Source organism: Myxocyprinus asiaticus, chromosome 46 (assembly GCF_019703515.2).
Source record: "Myxocyprinus asiaticus isolate MX2 ecotype Aquarium Trade chromosome 46, UBuf_Myxa_2, whole genome shotgun sequence".
NCBI classification, from domain to species: Eukaryota; Metazoa; Chordata; class Actinopteri; order Cypriniformes; family Catostomidae; genus Myxocyprinus; species Myxocyprinus asiaticus.
The window spans coordinates 21,782,595-21,810,082 of NC_059389.1; the positions used below are offsets into that span (position 1 = coordinate 21,782,595).

Here is a 27,488-nt window from a genome sequence, read left to right on the forward strand (position 1 = left end):
TAGTGGAACGTTTGAAACAGCATGGGACTTCACACTGCTCCAGTGATCTATTGAAGATCTGTGTGAAGATGGGGGCCAGCTGGTTAGCACAGGATCTAAGACATGCAGGTGAAACGCCATCTGGGACCTGTGCTTTCCTTATCCTTTGTTTTCGAAAGACACGGCTCACATCATCTTCACAGATCTTAAGTGTAGGTTGAGTACCAGGAGGGGGGAGGAGGGGGGTTGCAGGAGGTGTTGGTGTTTGTGTGAAGTGAAGGTCAGAGTGGGTGTGGGGTGTGAGATTGGGCCTTTCAAATCTACAGCAGAACACATTCAGGTCGTCAGCCAATTGTTGGTCCACCACAGGGTTGGGGGTAGTAGTCCTGTAATTCATAAGTTGTTTCATGCCACTCCACACTGATGCAGGGTCGTTAGCTGATAACTTGTTTTACAGCTTCTTAGAGTATCTTCTTGTAGCCACTCTGATTCCCTTATTCAGTGTGTTCCTGGCCTGATTGTACAAGACTTTATCCCCAACCCTGTAAGCATCCTCTTTGGCTGCCTGAGTTCTGCTGTAAACCATAGTTTGTCGTTGTTAAATGTTAAATAAGTCCTAGTAGGAATGCACATATCCTCACAGAAACTGATATATGATGTAACAGTATCTGTGAGCTCGTCCAGGTCTGTGGCTGCAGCCTCAAAAACACTCCAATCAGTGCAGTCAAAGCAGGCTTGTAGTTCCAGTTCTGCTTCATTAGTCCATCTCTTTACAGTCCTTACTACAGGCTTAGCAGATTTTAATTTCTGTCTGTAGGTTGGAAGAAGATGAACCAGACAGTGATCAGATAGTCCCAAAGCTGCTCTAGGAACAGAGCGATATGCATCCTTTATTGTTGTGTAGCAGTGATCCAGTATATTTCTGTCTCTGGTTGGGCATGTAATGTACTGTTTGTATTTGGGCAGTTCACGTGTGAGGTTTGCTTTGTTAAAATCCCCAATAATAATAATAACTGAGTCCGGGTATTGTTGTTCTGTGTCTGTGATTTGATCAGCCAGCTGTTGCAGCGCGGCATTCAAACATGCGTTTGGCGCGATATGCACACTCACCAGAATAAACGAGGATAACTCCCGGGGCGAGTAAAAAGGCTTACAGTTAATAAAGAGCGCTTCCAAATTAGGACAGCACATCTTCTTTAATGTTGTTACATCTGTACACCAACTTTCATTGATGTAAAAGCATGTTCCACAGCCTCTCGTTTTCCCCGTTAACTCCGCAATGCGATTCGTTCTGAACAGCTGAAGGCCTGGCAGATGTAACGCGCTGTCCGGAATGGCTTCACTCAGCCAGGTTTCTGTGAAGCACAAGGCAGCAGAGGTTGAAAAGTCCTTGTTTGTGCAGGTGAGGAGATGAGGTTGGCAGCTGTATGCTCGGCAGCATTGTTCGAAAGCCCCGCCGACGGAGCTTGACCAGCGCACCTACTCGTCTCCCTCGCCTGTGTCTCATAGCGCGTTTAAACAACACAGCCGTGCCTCCGACTAAAATGTTAAACAAAATGTCAGAATATTCAAAATCCGGGAAAAGATTGACTGGTATATGCTGTCGAATGTTCAGCAGTTCGTCTCTGGTAAAATTGACTGGAAAAAGATTACTAAACACAGGACAAACAAACAAAAACAACAAAACAATAGAAGCGCTCCACACCGAGGTGGCCATCCGCAGCGCCATCATGATTACTATTACTTAGGGGAGGTGATTGTCTTTAAACGAGCCAACACACAACTTAAGCGGATGCATAGCTCATTAGATAATCCACAAGAAGGACAATGTGCACACAGCACATAATGTGCTATCTGGCCAAAATCACATTGACTTTCCTGGATCAGATAACTTCTTCTGAAATTATATAGCATGTTGTCCAGCATCATGGAACGCTAAACCAATCATATTAGGATACAGATCGCTGCAACCAGAGGTGAAAGTCATCCAAATATGGGCAGAGAGGACTGTTCAATCTAATTACATATGCATGTGTATTTGCATGTGTAATTAGTTCTTATGTACAATTATTATGTTTTATTTGTTTGGAGACGTTTTTGGACACTAGGATAAATTATTTTTGTATTGCTTTAACTCTTGATTGCTTTGTCATATCAACACAAAATTTTACTCAGTTACAGGTGACATGATTGGGAACAAAACAAAGGCAGTTTTTTGGAGCTACCTTATTTACACCCTGAGATATATAATGTCAAATTTTCTTTTTTAAAGTAAATTTTTGGCTCAAGTTTTTTGTGTGAGTTTTTTGTAGTTTCTTTGGCGAAGAGTCTCAGAATTTATCATAATCTATATCATTAAAGCTGTACTATGTAAGAATTTTTTGGGGTTAAAAATGAACAAATTACCATTATTGATTAAGTACATAAACAATCAGTGTTCAAAACAATGTCCTTACCTTACCCCGGTTCACTTTGGTAAGCCTATAAAAATTATTTGTATTTTTAGCTGTCGGGTCGGATTTGGCGCGAAATCGCTGGCTTATGTCGTTCCTCTTTGCGTCATGACAGGAAAGATGTGCCGGCTGTCATGTGTACCAGCTGAGGACATTGTTCAGTTCTGTCAGTCACAGTCACACAGTTCAGAACAGCATCACTGCAGCCTGGATGGATGTTAATCTGTTATCCATTTAGCGAAGTTGTTTACCTGCTATAATGCTTGGAATTGGGTACAGTTGTCTAGTAGGGTTGTCATGCATTTATGAATCGCACATTACTCGTGTGTTTACCGATCACGATCCGTTGTCAGTGGAAGTTACTGTGCATGTTTACTAATATGTATGACTTCTGAAATTGACTTCTTGTACATATTATTTTCATGTGTAATAAAGTATATAAAGTTTATCCCCATTATTGCTCATATTATGTTTTAATTTACATTGTTATTAGGCCTACAGTTTCACTTACTTTATCAACTACCGTGTTCATTTTTTCATTTTAGTCACAGATTGTCTTTTGACAAAAATGTCCTTTAAAAATAGTCAATATTTCATCATGATATATTCATTAATTTTAGTCAGTTTAACAAAAATTACATAACATTTTAGTCAACAAAAATAATATATTTTACTTGATGATGACATGCAAAATGGACAAAAAAGTGTCAAACTGTAACAGACAAACTTTAATCAAATATTCAAATATTTAGAAAAACAATTATAAACATTTTCTAATGTAAAAATGTATCAAACATACAGTGTAAATGTGTATAGGCCTACTGTCCTTGTTGTGAAAAACCTGAGCTCCTGAAATAGTAATGAATAGACTGAAGTATTAAGCTACTTTTTAGAAGTTAGCCTGTATTCTGAATTCTTCATGCTTTAGAGACTTGTTAATTTTCCGTGAAAGGATATTACATTGCGTGTAGCATGTTTCTTATGGAAACAGTGTATTCACAACGCAAGTTATGCAATGCAAATTACGATTATTCTGACTAGCGCATCATTTAATTCAAGTTCACATGTTCATTTGTTTCGTTGTGCAGATGTAAGCTGTTCCATAAATGTTGTGGATATATTGATGTGGAAATATCTTTATGATGCACATTTTTCATCTCATCTTCGTTATCATTGATGAAATCAAAAAACCTTTTGTTCATTGATTTCGTTGACAAAATTTATAATGTAAAAATAATGAAGTCTTACATTGAACTCGAATCAGCAGTATCACGAGTTTCACCTCTTAAATTGATAAGTATAATACAAGAGTCCCCTGTTCTCTATGTAAAATCACTTTAAGTGTAGTGTCAGAAAAGTGTACAATTCATTCATTCAACATATGTAAATAAGAGTGATGTTTATCTTCATCAAAGCAAGTAATATTTCATTTTTAAATGTTTAATCGTATAACATAATAATATCAACATGAAAATAGCACGTTATGACTCCGGCTCTGAATATTTTCCGGTCATGATCACAAACAGGTGATGTCCAGGTAACCTCAAATCATGAGATTCATCCACCAGAGCAGTAGGGTTCGAAACACGACAGACATAACGTGTTCTTCAGCAAATTGTTTGCAATTTTACGTTTCAACCACATATGTCACTAGAGAGCACAAAGTTACGTGGTGCAGTTTTAAAAATGTAAAAGTTTTCTTTAAAATTATACCAAACACTTGACCCTCCTTGTTTTTTGTCTAGTTATAAGCCTTTAATTATGGGTATGCCACTGAAACAGGAAATCTTAAAAAAAAACAAAAAAACTTAGAGCTTAAAGGGTTAATGGATAAAATGAATTAAAAGATTATTTAAACACTGAAATAGGGTAAATTCATGTAGATTGAAAGCTATTTAAAAACTTACGGCCTATACATTAGGTACTTCACAGTTGGCTTAAGTTGAGCAATGGCTGTGGTCCATTAACACTATTTTACAAACCACACCTCAGCATGTCAATGGTATTACGTAATTATTCACAGCAATTATGGCTTTTATGGGTTTTAGTGACACATGCTGGTGTATAGAGGAGACTAAGCACATAAAATGTACACAAAGGGGAAACAAAGAAAGGGATTTAAACTAGATTCAGACTAGATTTGACGGAAACTTGCTGATACAAAACGTAAGCCAAAAATAATCATTTAATTATTTAAATTTAATCTCTTACAAAAATGTATCATGGTAACCATAGTTTCTGCAAAAATACCATAGTTACTGCAGTTATTGTTAATCAACCCAATGTCAGCAAACTCAAACTCATTTAAGAGGTCTACTTAACGTCACTAATTTGTTACCATAGAGTCCCAGAGATCCAGCGCCAGCGGTGGGGTCTGGCGCACTCCACATGAGGTAACCACTGCTACTGCGTCTGGGCATATCCTGTGAGGAGCCTGAAGCCAAGAGACCATTGGAAAACTTTCTCAAGGCATCACACCAAGAGCTGGAGGAGCCATAGATGGAGCTGCCATCGATCCATGCAGTTACATGATTCACCTGAAGGAATTATAGGAGGTTCATTCTAAAACTCTAACGCTATGCTGTGACTCTCTACTCCATCTATACATATCCTGCCCTATGTGTTACCTGTGTGCGGGGGTTGTTGGGACTTTTGCCCGTGCTAGAGTCCCATGCTGCTCGCTGGAATTGGAGTAGGACTGGTTTTGAGGAGTTTGAGCCAAAGACAGGGTCTTCTTTTTGGACTTCAATATGCATGAACTCAGGAGGGCAACCAGGCCTTCGGGATTCTGAGATCTCAGACCACACATGGTAACCTAATGCATTAACAAAGAGCATGTGTTAAAGGTTGCTTCATGACAAAAAACTTTTCTGTAAATTTTAAAAAGACCATTCTCGTTCTCCTTCACCAGAAACCTGAAACATTATGTTTGTCCACATTTACATGTCAACAATGTCTATTCGGTATTCCACAACATAGGCCGCCCAGTCATGGTGAGGAAATGAGGATAGATGAAGGTGAAGGTTTTTATGGTTAGCACGGGAAGTTAGCCTCTGCTAGTAGATGGCGTAACTACACCATTATGTGGGCAAAAAGCATCTTTCTGACCATTCAGAAGTAGCTTTGTATTCTGAAAATATTATTCATTTACTTTTTTGCAAGTAACATATACAGTGCATTCAGAAAGTATTCAGTTCCCTTCATTTTTTTCACATTTAGTTATGTTGCAGCCTTATGCTAAAATGCTTTAAATAAAAAAAAATTCACATCAATCTACACTCCATACCCCATAATGACAAAGCAAAACCCAGATTTTTTATAACTTTGCAAATTTATTAAAAAGAAAAAACTGAAATATCACATTGACATAAGTATTCAGACCCTTTGAAGCACCTTTGGCAGCAGTTACATCCTCAAGTCTTTTTGGGTATGATGCGACAAGCTTTGCACACCTGGATTTGGGAATTTTCTGCCATTTTTCTCTGCAGATCCCTTCAAACTCTGTCAGGTTGGATGGGGACTGTCGGTGGACAGCCATTTTCAGGTCTCTCCAGAGATGTTCGACTGGGTTCAAGTCCAGGCTCTGGCTGGGCCACTCATGGACATTCACAGAGTTGTGCGAAAGCCACACTTGCCTTGTCTTGGCTGTGTGCTTAGGGTCATTGTCCTGTTGGAAGGTGAACCTTCGGCCCAGTCTGAGGTCCTGAGCACTTTGGACCAGGTTTTCATTAAGGATATCTCTGTATTTTTCTGCATTCAGCTTTCCTTCAACCCTGACCAGTCCCCTAGTCCCTGCCACTGAAAAACTCCCCCACAGAATGATGCTACCACCACCATGCTTCACCGTTGGGATGGTATTACACAGGTGATGAGCGGTGCCTGGTTTCCTCCAGACATGACGCTTGGAATTGAGGCCAAACAGATCAATCTTCATTTCATCAGACCAGAAAATCTTGTTTCTCACAGTCTGAGAGTCCTTTAGGTGCTTTTTTGCTTTCTTGCACTGAGGAGAGGTTTCCGTCTGGCCACTCTGCCATAAAGCCCAGATCGGTGGAGTGTTGCAGTGATGGTTGTCCTTCAGAGATCATGTGTGGAGATGGGAGAAACTTTTTTTGTAGCCTTCCCCAGATCTGTGCCTTGACACAATCCTGTCTCTGAGCTCTGCAGGCAGTCCCTTTGACCTCATGGCTTGGTTTTTGCTCTGATATGCATTTTCAGCTGTGAGACCTTATATAGGCAGGTGTGTGCCTTTCCAAATCATGTCCAATCAATTGAATTTGCCACAGGTGGACTCCAATCAAAGTGTAGAAACAACTCCAAGATGATCCAGAGAAATGGGATGCACCTGAGCTAAATTTCAAGTGTCACAGCAAAGGGTCTGAATACTTATGTCTATGTGATATTTCAGTTTTTTCTTTTTAATAAATTTGTGAAGTTATCAAAAATCTGTTTTTTGCTTTGTCATTATGGGGTATGGAGTGTAGATTGATGTGAATTTTTTTTTATTTAAAGCATTTTAGCATAAGCTGCAACATAAAAAAAAATGTGAAAAAAAATGAAGGTGTCTGAATACTTTCTGAATGCACTGTAAATTGCACACATTTACTTATATTACAGTAGATGTAACCTAGATTTTTGCCAGTTTTTTTTTAAAGAAAAGGAGGGACGAGTTGAAATTAATTTTTGTGGTAATCAACATTGTGCCATAAATGCTATCAATTGAGCTTAACTTGTATTGAACCCAGAAAATTCCTTTAAGGGGAAATTGTATTAGCAGGAGAGGCATTTTTACTCTAGACAGCATTTGACTGGACAAACATTTGAATGCGCCCTTGAGTGCAAAATGTAAAAGAGGTTCTCTTAAGGCACCAGGCTTTAAAACCCTAATCGTTCTAAATGTAACCTTTGTTTTAAAGTAAACTGCACAACATTCGTCTTTCTTGAAACTTTATTTAAAGGGTTGGCTGTGTGTCAATTAACAGGTTTAATATTGTTTAAACGAGAGAGTCACTTACCAAAAGCTACAGAGAGAACAGTTCTGTTCCTGTAGGACATGAGACCGGACTGGCCTCTCATAGCAGTGTTGCTTATGCTGCGGGGGTTGGGCAGGTGCAGTTCCTGCCGGGGCAGATAAACTCCATCAGCATACTGCGCCGGCAAGAGTCGTACCAGAGCTGCATCTGAAGGGCAACATGATTAGAAATGACTATTTCTCTTTTATTGTGTAAACGATAGGCCTGTTATTAACACTCACCTGAGGCACCTCGATCGTGATATGCCAAATTATTGTACCAGCCATCATACCTCTGAACTTCCCAGGTTATGGCAGAATTAACATCTGTTTGGTTTGAGATATGATCAGAGGGAGTTTGGCAACACTTTAATGATCATTTTTACAAATAAGTAATTCAGAAATGTTAAATTATGCTTAACAGATCAATATTCCATGTACTTTTCAGACTGTTGTACAAAAATGTGTAGTTGCGCAATTTACCGTGATTGTCACCTGAACACTTCAGACAAACAAATGAGACTTTCACATTACAATCCGACTAGAATATGGCAATGTTAACATAAACTTGCCTGTGATGGAGCAAGATATATACACATCAGTGCTACCCAATGTCCCAGATTATCTGTAACACTTTACAATAAGTCTCCATTTGTTAACATTATTTAATGCATTAGGTATCATGAACTAACAATGAACAATATATTTTTTACAGCATTTATTAATCTTAGTTAATGTTAGTTAATAAAAATACAATTGTTCATGTTAGTTCATGTTAGTTCATAATGCATTAACTGATGTTAACATATACTGTACAACTTTTGATTTTAAAAATGCATTAGTATATGTTGAAATTAACATTAACCAAGATTAAGAAATGCTGTAAAAGTATTGTTCATTGTTAGTTCATGTTAACTAATGTTGTTAACTACTGGAACATTATTGTAAAGTGTTACCAATTATCCCAATTCAGTGTTCAGCGTATATAAAAAATATGTATGAAATTTACAACATTTCATGTTTTCCTATTAATTTCAATAGGAAATATTTCATTCCTGTTTTTTTAAATGTATTTATTATATGAACTATTCATTAACTAATGATCTGTTAAAGAGAACATGATGTAATGTTTGTTAATTTTGTTAAAAAAAAATCTTATAAGTGTTTCAAGTGGTTGTTAGGTTTCGCATCAATCAAGGTTAATAAATCAAACATATTTTCCCCTATTCTTCAATAAATCAATACAGTGAGGTCCAAAGGTCTGAGACCACTAAAGAATTGGAAATGTACAGTTATCTGATTAAATATTTTGTTATTATTATTATTATTACTACTATTATTTCCACAACAAATTACTACTCATTATCAGCACAATATAATTTGATTGAAAAGTTGAATTAAAAAAACAAAAAAAAAAAAAAATTCTTAGTATTTGTTTCATTTTTCAAATCGATTTTCTATCAAATAAGCCATAGAAAAATTCAAATTTACAAAATTCAAATTCAAATCTTTTTGTCATAAATCTAGCTCCATATAATGACAGCATGCACTCCAGCTAGCTTGGACTGAATGACTCTGATTTGAGAATGATCCAAAGAGCATCCTGGAGGCAAGGAAATCTGAAGTAGTTAACATCTTCAATGGTCAATGTCACAAATGACCTAGAAATAGTGCATGATTTGAAGCAGATCTTATCAATTTTACATTATAACTTTATTTAGCATTTTCCAAAATCCTAAAACTTCCCATTAATATCAAAGACTACTGTAAATTAGATTTTCAATCCCAGATTTTCAGTCTGAGACTTTTGGATCACTGTCAATAAGTGATTAAATAAGTAAATAAATGAATAAAATGACATTCTACTCACAAATAGCCCTAGATAAAACAGAAAGCGCAGTTAAAGTCCTCCAGAGTGCCTTAAACAAACCCATCCTTGCAAACCAATGAAGCACCTCTTCACCTGGGCAAGAGCACTTCACTTTTGAGACTATAGAGAGAGAGAAAACTATCCACTGCTCAGTACTGTGTGTTACAGCTTTAAGAATGACCAAACACAATGTTGAGAATCAGTATGATAGCCAACCAAATACAGCCACATCCTCCAGAACACTAGAACTCAACTTACCCGTCTGTATCAGCTGCAGCTAAAAGATCGAATGGCAGCGAGAATAAAAGGAAAAGTCGGAATGAGAGAGCCGACCCACATCCACACCCGACTGATCACACTGGGTTTATACGGAAGGGATGGTCATGAGCGGTTGACACCTCTGTTTTCTGGAAATACCAATCAATGCAAATCACAGCTATAATTAGGAAGTGCGATCGTTTAAAAGATGTGCGCCGGACATATAACCTTATTTCAAGCACTCACCATTTTCATTGTAATTGTACGGACCTCCTTGCATTTGCAGGTGAGTTGTAAGGTGCCGTTCACACCGAAATCGTTCCTGCGTCCGTCCGTTTTTTACTAACACGCGCTAGACAGAGCTTTGCCGCGCTTTCTAGCTTTTTAAGCGCAAGAACGCGTTCGTTCTGAACAGCCCCTAACGCGGGGTACCGTTTATAAAAGTCTATTAAGTTACAGCCAATTCTGTCAGACTTTAAGAAGATCCAATGTCCTTTTATTTACAGTGTTAATCTATGTATCACGTTTCACGTTCACATTAACATCAAAGTGCGCTCACCTCACTTTACCTTCGCCGTATCACTTGCATCATAACGGGATGTTTTAAAAGTAGGATTTTTTTATGCAAGTAGCTTGTAGGATATATTTTCAAGTCTGAACCATATAGTCGTTTTAAAGACGGATCTGAAGCCATATGAATGTGTGAGGGAGATGGACTGTTATCTGTAATCTTCAGGTAACTGAGCCGCTGGCCAACACTGTCCTGCTTTCAGCTTTAGTTCTCGCCTGCAGAGGGAAGATGACTTTCTACGATGGCATTTACCCGTTTTACCCGCTACAAAGGAGCTCGTTCATCATCGACATCAGCCTGCTGGTGGTGATCCTGGTTTTCTCGGTTGTGGCTGTCAGTTTCCTGCTCATTCTGCCGGGAATACGTGGCAAATCGGTAAGTGTTGCTCGATTTCGACCAATTTGTCCAGAACACTCATATGAGGAGAGGTTCCACAAAGAACCATCTTCTTATCAATGCCTATTATGTTCTAATTTAAATTTCTGACATAAAGGTTCTATTCGTTAACATTAGATAATGCTTTAGGTATCATGAACAAACAATTAACAATATAATTTCTTTACATCATTTATTAATCTTTGTTAATGTTAATTAACAAAAATAGTGTTACTTCATATTGCATTAACTAATGTTAACATATACAACTATTGATTTTAAAAATGTATTACTATATGTTGAAATTAACATTAATAAATGCTTAATAAGTATTGTTGATCGTTAGTTCATGTTAACTAACACTGTAATGTGATCATTTTACTCTAATAACAGTATCAAACAGGCTTAAAAGTTCTTGCTTTTACATTACACATTTTTGGGGTCAGCATAATGGTTCAAAACATGTCGATTTTCAGAAGAACTACAGAATAAAAAGTTCTTTGTGTACTGAAAACCATAATAAGTTGGCTCTACTCATTTGATTAAGGAAACTCGTTCCCTCAATTGAATTGAGTCATGGCATCCCCAAAACGTATTTAATTAAGTTCAGTTAACTTGGTGTTCATATAGAATGAATTTAACTATTTAGGTTAGGTTAACTAGATGCAAGTAGACTTAACTCAGATTTGCTATTTAATTATTGTTGTTTCTACTGTTGTTAATAATTTTAATTGAATCGATTACATTTTAGATCAAACAATAGCACAGCTCAAATAAAAATCATAACTGATTCTAGGTCAGTCATTAAACTTAATTCTCCAAAAAAAAATATATAATAATAATAATAATAATAATAATAATAAAAACCTGTACTTTAACTGCACATGCACTAAGAGTCAACTGATCATACTAATGGTGACACCACACGAAATAACTATTTGCACTTTTGTGCTTGAAGGTTTGAGTTATTAACACTTAAAATCTTAAGTTTATGGATTTTTAAGATAAATAAGTTCAGTGAACTTAAATATTTGAGTTATGAGCCCAAAATCTGACATTTCATGTAGTACTTAACTAAGACAACTTTATATTTCAAGTACTGACAACTTTAGGGTTTACAGTTTGGAACTTTAACAGGTTCACCTATGGCACCCAGCTGTAATAACCATTTTGGTTCTAATTGGAACCTTTAATTTTAAGATTAAAGACTTTGATTTGCTCTTTAATTTTATGTGTATTTTTTTGTTTTGTTTTGTTTGTTTTTTTTTTTGTTGTTGTTTTTTTTTGTGCTAAAATGAAAAAAAAAAAATGCAAATAATAAAAAATAAAATGTCCCCTTTTTCAGAGACTGCTCTGGATGTTCAGGATAACCATTAGTTTATTTATTGGAGTTGTTTTAGTCGGTGAGTATTTCAAGTCATTTTCTTTTCTCTGAGTAAGTCTGTCAGCAAATCTAGAAGGCAATTGGCAGATGTTGGATCCAAAACTGTCTGGACACTTAAAATGTATCAATTGCATTGATAAAGAAAACAAAATACTGTAAGATGCTAGACCTTTTCTCAGAACAAACTTCCCTTTTCTGAGCCATTTTTGCAATTAATTTCAACCAACTAGTGCCAAGGTGATTTTTAGTGGATGTCTGAAGAAGTTTACACAGGTATAATTCATCACATTACCTGTGGACATGTTACGCTAACATTCGACAACCAGAAAGTGTCCAGATAGCTTTTGTCTAATTGTTTACATTGGCTATTTAAGTGTGGCATTAAGTGTTCAAATTTTAGGGGCCATTACAGACAGACAGACAGATAGACAAATAGACAGATAGACAGACATTACATATATAGCTGACTTTTTTTTAGCTGCCAGGTATTGCAGCTGTAAGAACTGGAAACCAATATACCTTTAGGTCCAGTTATCTAATGTTATTATATAAGAGCTGTTGAACTTGTGTAACAGATCTTACATTTTATTTCCATAATATGTTGTCTATCTGGTTTTTAAACTTTTCCTCTTTACATCAGTGCTGAATTTTACTGGGGACTGGGCTGAAGCCAGTAAAAAGGCCAATGTCAGCTACAAATCCTTCAGTAACGCAGTGGTATCAGCAGAGGTGGGACTACACGTAGGACTATATGGAATCAACATCACACTAAGAGGTGAGTCACTTTTCTTAAGACAATGCATTATTACATTGCCATTATCATCATGATAAAATAACATCATCAAAACCACTGATGACATGTAGATGAAAAGGTCAAATACTCATACTATGTGCATATTGGTGGGGATTACTCTTGAATTCAACACAAAATCATGTCTACTCTCTTTATGCACATTCCTGGTCATGTTGAGCATGATTCATCCGTGCATATTTTTCCAGATAAAAACATTTGTCTTTGTAATCTCTTATCAAAATATAGTAACTTGCTCCACCTCTGAAACAACATTTCTTTTTGTCTGACTTCGTAAATCCTTCTTACTTTTCAATCCCTCCCCTCCACCACCTGTTATATCAGTGGTTCTCAAACCGGTCCTGGAGGCCCCCCAGCTCTGCACATTTTGCATGTTGCCTTTTTCTGACACACCCGATTTAAGTCTTTGGAGTCTTCACTAACAAGCTAATGAATTGAATCTGGTGTGTTTGATTGAGTAGATATCCAAAATGTATAGTGTTGAGGGGCCTCCAGGATAGGTTTGAGAACCACTGTGTTATATGACCACTTTTCACAATCTAAGTCATTCTAGATGGATAAAATCAAGTCACACCTTATATTTTTTCCTGCTTGCATATCCTTTTCAGTTGAAAATATGTCACATTACGGAAGTAAAATGGCTTACCATTTCAATCTGGAAATTATTTGGACACTTAAAGGAATAGTTCACCCAAAAATGAAAATTCTCAGATCATTTACTCACCGACTTTCTTTCTCCTGCTGAACACAAATGAAGATTTTTAGAAGAATATATCAGCTCTGTAGGTCCTTACAATGCAAGTGAATGGTGACCAGAACTTTGAAGTTCCAAAAGCACAAAAAGGCAGCATAAAAGTAATCCATATTGACTCTAGTGGTTAAATCCATGTCTTCAGGAGCGATATGATAGGTGTGGGTGAGAAACGGATCAATATTTAGGTCCTTTTTACCATCAATCTCCACTTTCACTTTCGCTTTTACATTCTTCCTTTTTGTTTTTGGTGACTCGCATTCTTTGTACATATCGCCACCTATTGGGCAGGGTGGAGAATTTATAATAAAAAAGACTTATATATTGATCTGTTTCTCGCCCACACCTGTCGTATTGATTTTGAAGACATAGATTTAATCACTGGAGTCATATGGTTTATTTTATGCTGCCTTTATATGCTTTCAGGCCTTCAAAGTTTTGCAACCCATTCATTTGCATTGTATGGACCTACAGAGCTAAAATATTCTTCTAAAAATCTTGACTTCATACATCCACTAAAAATCACCTTAGGACCAATTGTTAGACGTATTTTCATGGAAAAGAAAAGTCAAGTTAGTTCTGAGTAAAGCTCCAGCATAATTAGTTGGCAGATGCCACTTGGTTTTATGGATGTTGTTATCTAATACATGACATTCATACATTTTAAGTGTGGCTTAAGTGTTCGAATAGTGTTTGGGGCCACTGTATGTTAACATTTGAATCTCTTTTTCTATAGGGGAGCCTGTATCGCAGATAAATGAGACTATAGACTATAATGAGATATTCAGGTGGTCAGGCAGCGTGGATGACCAGTACACTGATGCATTAGAGAGAGGTCTTCCCAACCCCATCCTTTACATCGTTGAGAAGTTCACCCACAACAGTGCATGTGGACTGATCTACCAATACAGATACTCTGGCCGGTTTGCCTCAGCCAATCTGTGGTAAGCCACACCAACTCACAGACACCACCAAAGTCTTACAGTACAGTAAAGAAACTCAGTTCTATTCAACAGATGCAAACAAGTTAAACTAAAGAATGCCCTTTTCCCACAGGACGGCTTTTTGCTGCTGGCTGGTGGCCAATATCCTCTTCTCAATGCCTGTCATCCTCTACGCTGGCTACATGATGTTAGCCACGGCCGCTTTCATCTTCTTCTCCATGGCTTCCTTCTCAACGATATTCAACCTGCCCCCCTGTGACTTCACTATAGGCGCAGAGTCCTTCAGGACAGACTACAGTCATTCCTTTTGGCTCGCTTTAGCAACTGGTAAATGCTCTTTATGGGAAAGTGTACCAAAGGACTTATATTGCATAGAAAGCATGTGAAATATTTTGACATAAATTAAGATATTTAAAATCAGTGGTTCTCAACTGGTGGGTCGCGACCCAAAAAAGGGTCACACTTTGGAAAAAAAACAATGTTATAAATGCCAAAAAATAAAATGCAACTAACAATTTAATCATGCTTTGAAGCCATCTTTATGCTAAAAGTTGACAAAATGTAACTTTTCTCTTCCGAGAAAGACGGACCAAAAATATTGATGACTCATCCTGCACTAAAGATTATTCTCCAATCAAATGCTTTCTAGAATGAAAATGTCCTTTCCCCTAATTCCACTTGCAACTATCTACAGTTAATATTAGGTTCATGGTTGTGATGAAACTAATTTAACCATTAAAAAAAAGCAAATGAACCCTTTGATATGTTCCACTCAAACCTATAACCTATAACAGAGACAGTTTAGCTGAGACAGAGCACTTGTATTAAAATGAATGGGAGAAATTGGAACGCCAGGTATGGCAGGTGAAGAAAAGGAAGTCCTACATTACAGGGAAAAGAGAGACATTGCTTGTCAGATAACTCGAGTATGCACATGCGCATTAGCAGAACCAGTCTGAAAAACAAGCACAATTTATGATATCCTTGTTGTCGGATTTTACTGCTGATTGAAAATATGTTATTTGATCATAATCTTGACCAACCGATTTGGAGATTTCGGTCTTTCCCCATTGAAGTAGATAGGAGCTGTACAAGTATGCCACTTGTATCGACAGAAAATAGCTGTCCGAAAGCATTCCTAAGATAGCCGCAAAGTGGACTGACTTGCCTTGAAATGGAATTTGGAAATACGTCAACAGAAAAAAAAATTGCTTTTCAAGCGATTTGCTTAGGAGGAGAAAACATTTCCTGCAGCTTTTGTTGTTGACATTAAAAGTCGTGTGTCCACTCAAACTATTGTATTTTGTCTCCAAAGTAGTGGTCAGTTGGTACAAGCCAGCTAAATGCGCCAGATGCCAGTATGGACAGGTCACGTGACAAGCCCTCTTCTACAAAAATCATGAACAAATCTAAACAAGGTCAAAGAAATCTAGCTTAGACTATTTTTTATGGGTTCACCTGCAATGAGGCTAAACATGGTTTGTGCTGACCACAGTTTTTGGCTTAAATCATGAAACCATCAAAAACAGATGAAACATTTAGAAACCAATTTGTCAATTTTCCTATTCAGCCTGTGTCATATTAATAGTTTTGCGTATTGTTGGGCCTATGCAATTCATTGTAATATTAATAACTTTCAATGTTGGTAAAACCAACTGTGACCTTTTTTTGAAAAGTCTGATGTAATTTTAACATTACATTTCTAACATACTTAGTTTAATATACACTCCTTCAGGACTTTATTAGAAACACTATGGTCCTAATAAAGTTCCCAACATGGTCTTCTGCCATTGTAGCCCATCCGTCTCAAGGTTCGACATGCTGTGCATTCTAAGATGCTATTCTGCTCACTACAATTGTACAGAGTGGTTATCTGAGTTACTGTAGCCTTTCTGTCAGCTCAAACCAGTCTGGCCATTCTCCCTTGACCTTTCCCATCAACAAAGCGTTTCCGTCCGCGGAACTGCCGCTCACTGGATGTTTTTTGTTTTTAGCACCATTCTGAGTAAATTTGTGTTTGAAAATCCCAGGAGATCAGCAGTTACAGAAATACTCAAACCTGCCCATCTGGCACCAACAATCATGCCATGGTCCAAAACACTGAGATCACATTTTTCCCCATTCTGATGGTTGAGTGATGAACATGAATGTGAACATTAACTGAAGCTCCTGACCCGTATCTGAATGATTTTATGCATTGCACTGCTGCCACACGATTGGCTGATTAGATAATTTGCATGAATAAGTAGGTGTACAGGTTTTCCTAATAAAGTGCCCAGTGAGTGTACCTAATTATTATATCTTATGGTCTGGTGTGTTCGGCCATTACTCAAAGTGATTTTGGTGTATTTTAAGGTTTGCTGTGCACTGTGATTGGTTTGTTGGTGGTGCTACTGGACTGTCTATTTCCTACGAGGATAAGGGAAGCGTTCAGTGTGGGCGTGGACAATGAGGATGAGGAATGCCACACCAGTGAAGGCTACCTCAACACAGGCTTTCTTGAGGAAGTAATCTTTGAAGACATCATACCGTCAGGAAACGACAAGGAACCTCAGATCGTGACATTAACAGTACGTACATTTTTTTATTTTAAAACACAACATTTTAGCTGTTTCATAAAATTATCATGTTTTTATTCCATTCTTTCTTTGTCTTTACAGAGGCTTTGAGAGACCATTTATTTTCGCCCATTGCAACTACTTGAAAACTTGCAGACTGAATTGCTGGGAGCAGATGTATAGTATTGTATACAGAAATTTGAACTGTTCTTCTTGTACCTGGGTATTCATATGTAAATATGTACAGAATGCTACTTCCGAAAAAATAAAATACAAAATCTCAAATGTGTCTTTTTCCATTGTGTTATGATTTTTTTTTTTTTTTTTTTTTTTTTGATTAAGTAAAATAATGTGCACACAATCTTCAAATATACACATTTGATGACAGGCAACACACAAAAAAAGTTCACATAGATTACTTTCATGTGTAATCCATTTAAATATGGAATTTCAAAAGTAATACAATCCTGAAAGCAAACAAATTGCAAAATATTTTGTTATTGTTTTTTTAATGCCTACTTACAGAATTAAAATTTTGTGAATGGTAACATTTTTAAATTAGAATTTCATGTTGATTAAAAAATAATAATAATCATAAGTTAACCATAATTAAAATATAAAAATAATAATATCAGACCTTCGAATGGTGTTTCATTCATTAGAGAATGTCCATTCAGACTCATTCATTCATTAAATGTTAATTATCATATCATGCATAAACAAGCAGTTTTCTAATTAGTACTTTAACTTCATATCAGGCATGCTAAACTACAGTAGTTATCTACAGAAAGTTTCATTCACAGTGTGCAGTACCTACCTTGTACCATACAGCTGGTTAATTTATCATAGACACTGAAATCAGCCAGAACAACTAAAATATAGCCTATTTAGCAAATGTTACCAGTTTTCTTTGGATTTTAGCATGCTTTAGTCCATTTGTTAATCTTTAAGGTTGTCAAATAATTGTTGTTAGAAATTAAATGTATTGATAAGGCCCTAGTGTATTGATAAGATGATAAGTGACTGATCTGCTTAATTATTAACTTGAAGTGCAGGCACTTAAAATATTAACATAATGGTGAGCTTGTTCAATGCTGAACAAAAAAGGAACTGAACTGGACAGATATGAATCTTTTCTATTTCAATTTACAGTACAGTATTTTGTTACTCTAAGGTACACAATGGAATTCACAAAGGCTTGAAACAAAGCTATATAACATACAGTATACACAAACTAATGGATGAACAAGTGATATCTAATCTGGCAATAAGAGGAAGTATTTGATAACTACATTCCCAAAATAAATCACTAATAGTCAAATAACAGCACATCTTTGATAAAATTATCCCATTAAAAGGACAGTTCACAAAAAAAAAAAAAAAGAACATTCTGTCATTATTTAATCATCCTCATGTTGCTCCAAACCTATATTATATTCTTTCTTCTGTTGAACACATTGGGGGGAATTCACTAAGAATGAATTGCGGCAGATAAAAACACCGGTTATCTGCAATGGTTTAGCACCCGATTCACAAAATAAATTATGCAAATCAGGCAATGGCGTAAACATGGCCAAAAATTGCTGCTGAATACAATTTGCACGTGCAATTCTTATCTTTAGGGACAATTCTGAACGCAACATAGCAGAGGATGCAGCAGACTGCTGTGATCTGACACAATCTGACTACTGTGATCCAGATGCTTAAACATGGCGAAAGTGTGCTTGACTACTCCGCGCATCTGAATATATGCCAGTAGGGTTGTGCCCGAAGCCTTATTCCTATGTTAGGAGATAGAGTACCTTATGCATTAAACATTTTAAATCTACTTGTCTACAATGTCTGTTTGGTTGAAATGATGGGGCCTCAGAATAAAAAAAGAATCTCTTTAAAATAATTTCAAAGCAAATACATAATTATATAGAAACATATCGTATAGGCTGAAAAATACAGACATTTTTGTAGCAATATTACGCAGCCCTACTATTGTGCTGTTAAGAAGTCACGCTGTTGTTGTTTATTTCTGCTTCAAACAAATGTTTTGTAGTATATTTTTTATATTAGCTTTTTTTTTTTAACAATATGGATGATGAGGGAGAGAAATCCACAGTTGACAATAAATAATCAGCTTTATCATGTCCGAAAAAAGAATAAAAGTATATAATTAAATATAATAATAACAATAATGAAAAGATGAAATAACTGAATGAATTATATTAGGCATATTTGTTATTTGGAAACTATCAAATGAATATGGTCGCATTTAAAATGAGGTTTCATTTCACTTTGGTGCGCTTCCGGTTTAAGATAATTTTGCCATTGCAACAGATACAGATACATATAACGGCTTTGCTGCATACCCCTATATGCCAGGTTGTAACGCTCTTCTCCATCATTTTATCATTATTTGACGAGTTACAGTACTGCTGATATGATCTAAAACTAGATTTTGGGTGGTTAGTAGAGGGTGACCGATAGTAGATTTTGCCAATACGATAACTAAGGTGGTGGGAAAGGCTGATAACCGATTAATTGGCCGATAGTTTTTAAAATGTGTGTATAGAATGTCAAATTTTTTTCTTATTCTTTCTTTATTATGGCGGGCAAAGACAAAGAGTCAAAAATTTATAAAATCCCATTTGCAGTTTTTTTTTCAACCAAAATCCTAAAAATAACCAGAAAAAATTCAGATTTGATGCATAACGCGGGACTTTTAAGTATAAACAAGCAGAAACACACCGGGGACTCTTATTTTGAAATGACTAAATGATCAAAGAAAGACTATCAGCAACTATCGACAGATTTTTGCACATAATCGATGGTTCCAAAAAGCAACTACGGCACCAATTAATCGGTAAAAACGATATATTGGTCTACCTCTAGTGGTTAGTGAATAAGATTCAGGTTTTTGCACTGAAATACCATGCGCAAAAAAGTGGCACAACTGTTTAGTGAATTTGCTCCAAAATGAAATGCTCTAATCTTACAGGCTCAGTCACCATTTACTTTCATTGTACGATTCCATTGTATTCATTGAAATACAAATTTGGAACAACATAATTGTGTTTTACTGACAGAAATGTGATTTGTGTGAACTATAACTTTAAATTTCCTTTGTGTGGGTGTGTGTGTGTGTTTTTGCTCATTGTAATGAAAAATACATCTTTACATGCAGTATACAGCCACATGAAGCAAGATAGCTCTTGAATATGAGCTATATTTCTGTATTTTGCAATGGAGTTGTAATCTATTTCAATGTCACCCCGCAAAAGTTCCTATTTTTATGATTCCTCAAATGTACACCGGAGTCTCTTGGCCAGTTAACAATCTGAACATGACGGCTGGCATAGTTTTCATATTAATCTGTTGAAAAAAATGATAGAATCCGCAGTTTAATAACATGCAGTGCATCAGTAAATTACATAATATAATCAATGGGATGTCAAAATGTAAAAGAAAATATGACATAGAATCTGTGTGCTCAAATAAAGTTTAATTTTGACTCATGCCAGAGACGAGGAGTGTAAAGTACTAACTGTTCTTTATTAGTGCACTTAAGTAATGTTTTGGGAATTTGTACTTTACTTGAGTACTACAGAAACTGAAAACCTGTCCTCTGACAAGTTCAATTACTCAACTACAATTCCAAGTGAAACATTCTTATTATTTTAGAACTAATTTTAGAACTTTGAAGTACTTGTTACATGTTGTACAGGTCATTGTGACATCATTCCTTCCTCTTATATAATAGCATGTTCGGGACATATTTCACCCCAAAATCAAAAGAAATAAATTATATTTTTATTTGATATATTTTAAGATAATTACACCTATTTTTAGGACTATTAGGACTTTTTGCAGTGTGGCAGTATTTTCATGACAATAGATTATTATTACAGCTCCAAAGGTGAATCACAACATTACAAACTTTGATTTGAAGCAAATAAAAAGTATTTGTAAATTGAACAAAAAGACAAAGGTACAAGACTTTGTACTTAACGTATTTCATGAGGCAATAAACTTCAATCTCATGAAGCACTTACGTCGTAATCGAATTAAAAACAGAAAAATATTAAACTGTGGATTTATAGTTGTTGATTGCAAGTATAGAAACAATATGTACTGTACTGCAAAATATTTAGATATTTACAAACATATAAGTAGTTTGAGAGCGTAGAGAGGCCGACTCGATTGCGTCATTCACAGGGATGCATCATAGAAGTGGCCGGTCGCTGCAGAGCTCTTTTGGTGCACTTTGTCTGCCGCAGTTCTCTGATTAGTGGATCGTTTAACTTCAGGATCATGGGAAGTGTAGTTCTTAACCAGGAATTCCACTATTAAACAAGTTTTTTTTTTTTTTTTATTATGTTGAAATAATGAGGACTGATGATTTCATCAGTAGCATATAACATCGACTGACAACCTCAGAGGTCACGGAAGGTCTGTATTTAAAGGTTTATAAGATAATAAGCATTACAAATCAAATACGCGTGTGGAGAAAATGAACAGGATTTTTATTTTCAGAACCAGACTGTTGACTTAATGCATTCGCCTTACTGTAATCTGAAAAAAATTATGAGATCAGTTAAATTATATTTACATTATGGTAGTACTTATTGTACTGCATTTAATTTATGCAGGATTTAAATAAAGAAAATCATTGTTTTACAGTATTTCTTTACAGTAATATATTATGAAATTAGAGTACCACAGTAATGAATATATATATTGGTTTTTTTTTTCTTCATTTTTTGGGGGGGTGCTTAACTTTATTTTCTTTATTAAACATAATTTCTTATATAATTTCTTATATTTATCTTACATTACACATTTAATTTGTATTTTTATATTAATTATTATTCATTATCTTTTAGATAATAATTCATATTTTAATTTTGGGGTGAATTATGACCATCGCTGATAATCCATGAATTTGACTCCAATATGAACAAGGTCTACTATCTGTCTATGCGCTAGATAATTTAGACTTTATATGAGTACAAACTTAGCACAATACACATACTTAAGTATAATTGCACTGTACTTTTACACCCCTGCCAAGAGGCTGTAGCGTTACTAATGTCCCATCAAAGGTTCTGACTTACCTCTCCTACAGACACTGACAGGGCGTGGACGATTTTCTCATGCGCCATAGCGACCACACTCTGTCCGTTTATCTCAATTATTCTGTGCCCCACACGCACCCCTCCTCTCTCTGCAATCCCACCTCGCATTAGACTGCAGATCTGCAAAAGGATGACAGATTTAAGATTGTGAAAAAGGCGTATGACAAAAAATCCCCCTGTGCTATCACACAGCAGTTGAATAGATAAGCGCAGTTTCTGTAATGATAATTGCTTCTTTCATCAGTGCTTTGAATGTCTATAAAAATGATGCATCAAAAGTGCTGCAGACATAAAAAGGTGTCTTCCTGGATCCCAGACACTTACTATGCCATTCTGAACACTGAAGCCAAGCTGGTACTGCAGGTCTGGTCTTTTTATGAGGACAGTTGTAACAGGAGGGCAACTCACCACACTCAGTTTTACTTGCATGTGATTTTTCAAACCCTGAAACACACACACACACACACACACACACACACACACACACACACATACACACAGAGACATAAGAATATGTACTATTATATTATGAATACAGCCATAAATATGTCCAAACCTTGATGATGCCCTGACAGGTGGCGAGGGGCAGGCCCACCAGGCTGGTATCATTGACAGCCATGATCTGATCGCCCACATTGAGTTTGCCCGAACGGGCAGCAGGGCCGTTGTTCAGCATGCAGGACAAGATGACGGTGGGCAGGATGGAGCCCCAGCCCGACTCCACGATCACCACACCAAGTATCTCTCCCTTCTGCTTGTCTAGCTGAACCTGTACACAGCCGATAAAGATAAAAATGGAGAAAGACAATTATAGAATAAAAAGTACAACACGAACTTGAAAGGATAGGAAGAACAGAAATATGGATCAATGGTTTGACGCTAATTTAAAAAAAAATTTTTTTTACGATTTATTATGATAAAAGATCAATTATGAGATTCTTAGCCTAAGAAACTGCTGAAAAATCACAAAAAAAACTTGAGCCAAAAATTAACTTTTTTCTTATTTGACATTATATATCTCAGGGTGTAAATAAGGAAGATCACAAAAACTGTTCCCAATCATTTCACCTGTAACTGAGAAACGTTTTGTGTTGATACGACAAAGCAATCAAAAGTTATAGCGTTAAAAATATAATTTATCCTAGTGTCCAAAAACGTCTCCAAGTTTCCAAAAGTCTCTCCAAACAAATAAAACATAAGAACTGTACATAAGAACTAATTACACATGCAAATACAACAATGACTGAAGGTATGCTCTCTCTCCACAGCATGCAGGCATGAGTTACGAGATCTAATTCAGTTCCATTCTGTGTCATTTGAGTCATCGAGTCTGTTTCATGTACTTGGCGCCATCTCCTGGTGGCAATATGCAAGAACGATCCTCTCTGCCCATATTTGGATGACTTCCACCTCTGGTTTTAGCGATCTGAATCTTAATATGTTTGGTTTAGGGTTCCATGATGCTGGACAATGTACTACATCATTTCCGATGAAGTCATGATCCAGGAAAGCGAATGCGTTTTTAGCTATATAGCACATTATGTGCTGTGTGTACACTGTGCTTCATGTGGATTATCTAATGATCTATGCATCCGATTATGTTGTGTGTGAGCTCCTTTTAATGAGAATTCCCTCCTCTAAGTAACTGTATATGTGATATTTTAGGTTCTGTTACTTTTCGTGAAGTTATAAGCAAAACCGCGGCTTTTAAGCAACACCTGTTTACATGTAACGTGCACTGTATGTCAAAGACCTGTACTTCCTCTAGCTATTACTTGCTATATTTTTGTCTGTGAGTAAAACAAATGGACTGGTTGTATTTTACTATTAGATCAGTGTGATGGTTTTACCGATTCCAATAATATGTACATTGCAAAATTTTTATAAATTATCAAAACGGAACACTTCTGATTTGTCTGCAAATTTCAAAGCACTTGTTCAGATTTGGTCATAATGCCTACATGCATTATAAAGTACAGCTTCTAAGCTTTGAAACAATACCTATTTTGTGTTGGTCAAGACTGTAGTTATTAATATTTTAATTGATAACCTTGTTAATGTATAATGCACATTTTCTGTTTTCGAAGATATTTGAGTGAATTGTAATTAAACATTGTGTAAAATAAGTGTTTTAGTTTCAGCAAATTTGTTAACATCTAATTTGCGGTCATTAAATTAATATGCAGATATATTGGCCAACTTCCATTGAAAACCCCATATCATTCAACCACTAGAAACAATTTGAAAAGAACAGGAACATGTGCTACCACCGCACCACATCTCTGATAAGGGAAAAAACATTTACGCACTTGGGAAATATTATCCAAAGTGACTTACAGTGCATTCAAGCTATACAGCAGGTGTCAGTAGATGTGTTCCTTGGGAATTGAACCTGTGACCTTGGTGTTGCTTGTCTCATGCTCTACCAGTTGAGCTACTGCTGAATTTACAACTTTTTGCTGCTATGTAAGTTTTCAGATTGGCTTCCAAGGGCTTTTCTTACCTCTTTACAGTTTTCAGAATTAGAGAAATGAACGAGGTCATCATTATACATCTCCTGTGTGTTCAGGATGTCACTGTAGTCTTTCTGGCTCAGGTCTTTGGGGTTGATCCCATTGGCTCGCAGGAACTCTTGATAGGCCATGCTGAATGCCTGACCGATGGACTGAGCGATGAGCTGGGCCTGTGAGGGAGTGAGGGAGAGAGGGAGGGAGATGGAGGAGTGGAATGAATCACTCAACCGAGAGGAGGCTACTTGACAATGTGACGACATCACAGAGCAAGAGAGTGCTTGACTCAAATTGAAAGGGTGGAAAAAAGTACAAGCATATGCAATTACATGAGCAGACTTTACAACCACAAAGAACAAATTGGTAGCTACTTTGAGAAGAAATACCTTTGGGAAATTGATACGCCCTGCAGTGTGACATGCTACACTTCATTTAAAACTATTTTAAATTGTATGTTTCTAATTCTAGTGTAATTATGCATGCAGTTTTTATAAACCTAATAGTACTGGAAAGACTACATGGAATATTAGTACTTTTAAAAATTGTTTATCACACCGCAGGACCATTTCAAATTAACTAGTGAAGGCAAAAGGTGATTAGAAATAGTAAGAAAATGAATACCAGTCAATATACACTCATACATGCATACAAACCATAAATCTTAATGTTGATAAAAAAATAAAAAAAAGAAAGAAAAAGCTCACGGACATGGTTAGAAGAGCTGTGACCAGTTCCACAAAGAACCTGGGCTCCACAGATTTCTGCAGAATAGGACCAGCTGTCATTTGTTCTACACATGCCCCAACCTATGCGTGTTTGTGTATTAAATATAAAATATACTTTGATAATGCTTTCAGCTACCAAAAAGTGTGTAGTACTCTAAGCTCCGTTTAACACATTTTACAATGTTTGAATCCATAGCCAAAATTCTACAGAATTCTGCAGATTTCATCTGGTCCTATGAAAAATAACATGGGTAAATAAAATGATGACAATATACTGACAAATAACATGAGTCCGTAGAAGGTACAGTAGCTCTTAGAGGGTACCATTCATCACTGATCTGAGAACAGATTATACAGTTTTTGTTTGTTAAATCTAAGTGTTAAGTATGTAACTTTACCAAACAAAAATAATTATTGTTTTCAAAAGGTTTCCCAAACACTCCACATATCTGACATTGGTGAGACACACAGTCATACAAATTAGAGGTAGACCGATATATCGGTTTTACTAATGAATCGGTGCCCATAGATGCTTTTTGGAACTATCGGTTATCTGCAAACAATGTATTCCGGTAGTTAAAAAAAATAAATTGTTATTCCTCTGTGGCTGGCACTGGAGGATTCTACAGTTAGAACAGCTTCATTCTACAGTAAAACAGCGGCCTCTAGAAGTGAAATAAAAACAATCATTGACACCTCATGTGAAGTTTCTAAATCTTTCATTATTGACAATATTTTCCTATTTGATTAATGCATATCTTCTCGATAAGATAATCAAGTGTTTTAAATTGTAACGAGGGCATGAAATGAAAACTGTGACTATATGAAAACGTCCCCCGTCAGCTAGTGTTATTAGAGTTAATGAAAACGAAAATGAAAACTAACTAAAATCATGTTCGTTAACTAAAATAAAAATAAAAACTGAAATATCGGAAAAAACTGAAACTAAACTAAAATAATGTTTCATAATTCCAAAACTAACTAAAATAAAATGATCTTGAATACATTTCAGTTTTTGGATATAATAGGGTGAATATGGGCAAAGTGGGACTCTTTTGGAAATTGTACTTTTCTTGACACTTTGAATTATTATCCAAATGCCACATAAACTAAAATTATACCTTTGAAAAAAAGCTTAGGATGTCTTCTACCTTTAAAAATTAAGAAATATTCAATACTGGGAAGTAGAACTTTTGAAGACCCTCCTTTTGATCAAATCCCAGATTTGTTTAACAGTACTGGTAAAGTGGGACAGAGGAAAAATTATTCTCTAGAAAATATCTATAAAGTATTTGGAATTCATTTTTATATTTTCTAATAGACTTACACAACATTAAGTTAACATTAAAGCTAGGGTGTGTAATCCTGAGAGGCTAGCAGTTAGCAAGCTAGCTTTGAAAACATAGAACCCGCCCTCGCTTAAGAGATGTCTCCAAAGCCACACCTCCTCTATCACACATGAACACACACACACACACACAGAGCAGAGTCTTGTAGAAGTTTCTAACATGGTCTTTCTTTTCTTGTTTCCTTTTACTGGTGGTTCAGGAGGAACATAAGGTAGCTGCGGTTCGCCTTCCATTCTCACGCTCACTCTGCACAGCATCAAGGAACCGCGCGCTGATGACGTGTGATTGTCTGCGTGAACAAGTTGCTCGGCGGTATGCAAATATAGATTGACAGACAGGAAGGACATCCTATTCTACATTCGGACCGAATGCAATGATTGGTCGATAATTTTTTAGTCCTGTCCCTTCCACAGAAGATATATATATATAATTTTTTTACATTTGGACCACTTAAATTATTGATTGCTATCAGGATGTGAAGAGACTTTCAACCAGTATAACAAAAAAAAATTCTGGAAAAGATTGCACACCCTAGCTTTAAGTGCATTTTCTTTACCATTGCTTTTACCACTAGTGGTCATGAAATGAGCTCTGCCACACATCCCAAAGTAAAATCATAAATTTAAAACCTTAAAAAGATAAAGGGATAGTTCACCCACAATAAACGTTTTTAATCATTTACTCCCCCTCATGCCATCCCAGATGTGTATAACTTACTTTCTTCTGCTGAACACAAACAAAGATTTTTAGTAGAATATTTCTGCTCTGTAGGTCCATACAGTACAAGTCAATGGGGTCCAAAACTTTGAAGCT

The 27,488-nt window shown here is 36.2% G+C and overlaps 3 protein-coding genes across 3 annotated transcripts in view; 1 reads left to right on the plus strand and 2 right to left on the minus strand.

Annotated features, from left to right (window-relative positions):
* Positions 1–9,433, minus strand: part of LOC127435739 (dual oxidase 1-like) — a 33,344-nt gene extending 23,911 nt beyond the window's left edge. The window contains exons 1-5 of the mRNA XM_051689383.1: positions 9,314–9,433; positions 7,687–7,770; positions 7,448–7,612; positions 5,060–5,247; positions 4,771–4,969 (exon numbers count right to left, since the gene is read on the minus strand). Of these exons, the coding sequence (XP_051545343.1) occupies positions 4,771–4,969; positions 5,060–5,247; positions 7,448–7,612; positions 7,687–7,770; positions 9,314–9,377 (700 nt within the window). The 5' untranslated portion in view covers positions 9,378–9,433. The remainder of the gene's footprint in view (positions 1–4,770; positions 4,970–5,059; positions 5,248–7,447; positions 7,613–7,686; positions 7,771–9,313) is intronic.
* Positions 9,434–9,948: 515 nt separating this feature from the next.
* On the plus strand, positions 9,949–17,254 carry LOC127436210 (dual oxidase maturation factor 1-like). The gene is made up of 7 exons (XM_051690231.1): positions 9,949–10,517; positions 11,863–11,920; positions 12,542–12,676; positions 14,200–14,407; positions 14,520–14,734; positions 16,763–16,977; positions 17,068–17,254. Exons 1-7 carry the CDS (start codon positions 10,371–10,373, stop codon positions 17,074–17,076), a joined length of 987 nt encoding a protein of 328 aa, XP_051546191.1. The 5' UTR covers positions 9,949–10,370; the 3' UTR covers positions 17,077–17,254.
* A 146-nt stretch (positions 17,255–17,400) lies between these two features.
* The window catches only part of LOC127436209 (amyloid-beta A4 precursor protein-binding family A member 2-like), a 29,551-nt gene continuing 19,463 nt past the window's right edge, over positions 17,401–27,488 (minus strand). Inside the window, exons 8-12 of the mRNA XM_051690230.1 lie at positions 24,595–24,774; positions 22,648–22,860; positions 22,416–22,535; positions 22,071–22,211; positions 17,401–20,328 (exon numbers count right to left, since the gene is read on the minus strand). Of these exons, the coding sequence (XP_051546190.1) occupies positions 20,257–20,328; positions 22,071–22,211; positions 22,416–22,535; positions 22,648–22,860; positions 24,595–24,774 (726 nt within the window). The 3' untranslated portion in view covers positions 17,401–20,256. The remainder of the gene's footprint in view (positions 20,329–22,070; positions 22,212–22,415; positions 22,536–22,647; positions 22,861–24,594; positions 24,775–27,488) is intronic.

Excerpts from the sequence above, each read along its gene's own strand:
- LOC127436210 (XM_051690231.1), top strand. The coding sequence starts at position 10,371 with ATGACTTTCTACGATGGCATTTACCCGTTTTACCCGCTACAAAGGAGC. Across the intron at positions 11,921-12,541 it reads TATTGGAGTTGTTTTAGTCG|TGCTGAATTTTACTGGGGAC; the intron begins GTGAGTATTTCA and ends TCTTTACATCAG. Across the intron at positions 12,677-14,199 it reads AATCAACATCACACTAAGAG|GGGAGCCTGTATCGCAGATA; the intron begins GTGAGTCACTTT and ends CTTTTTCTATAG.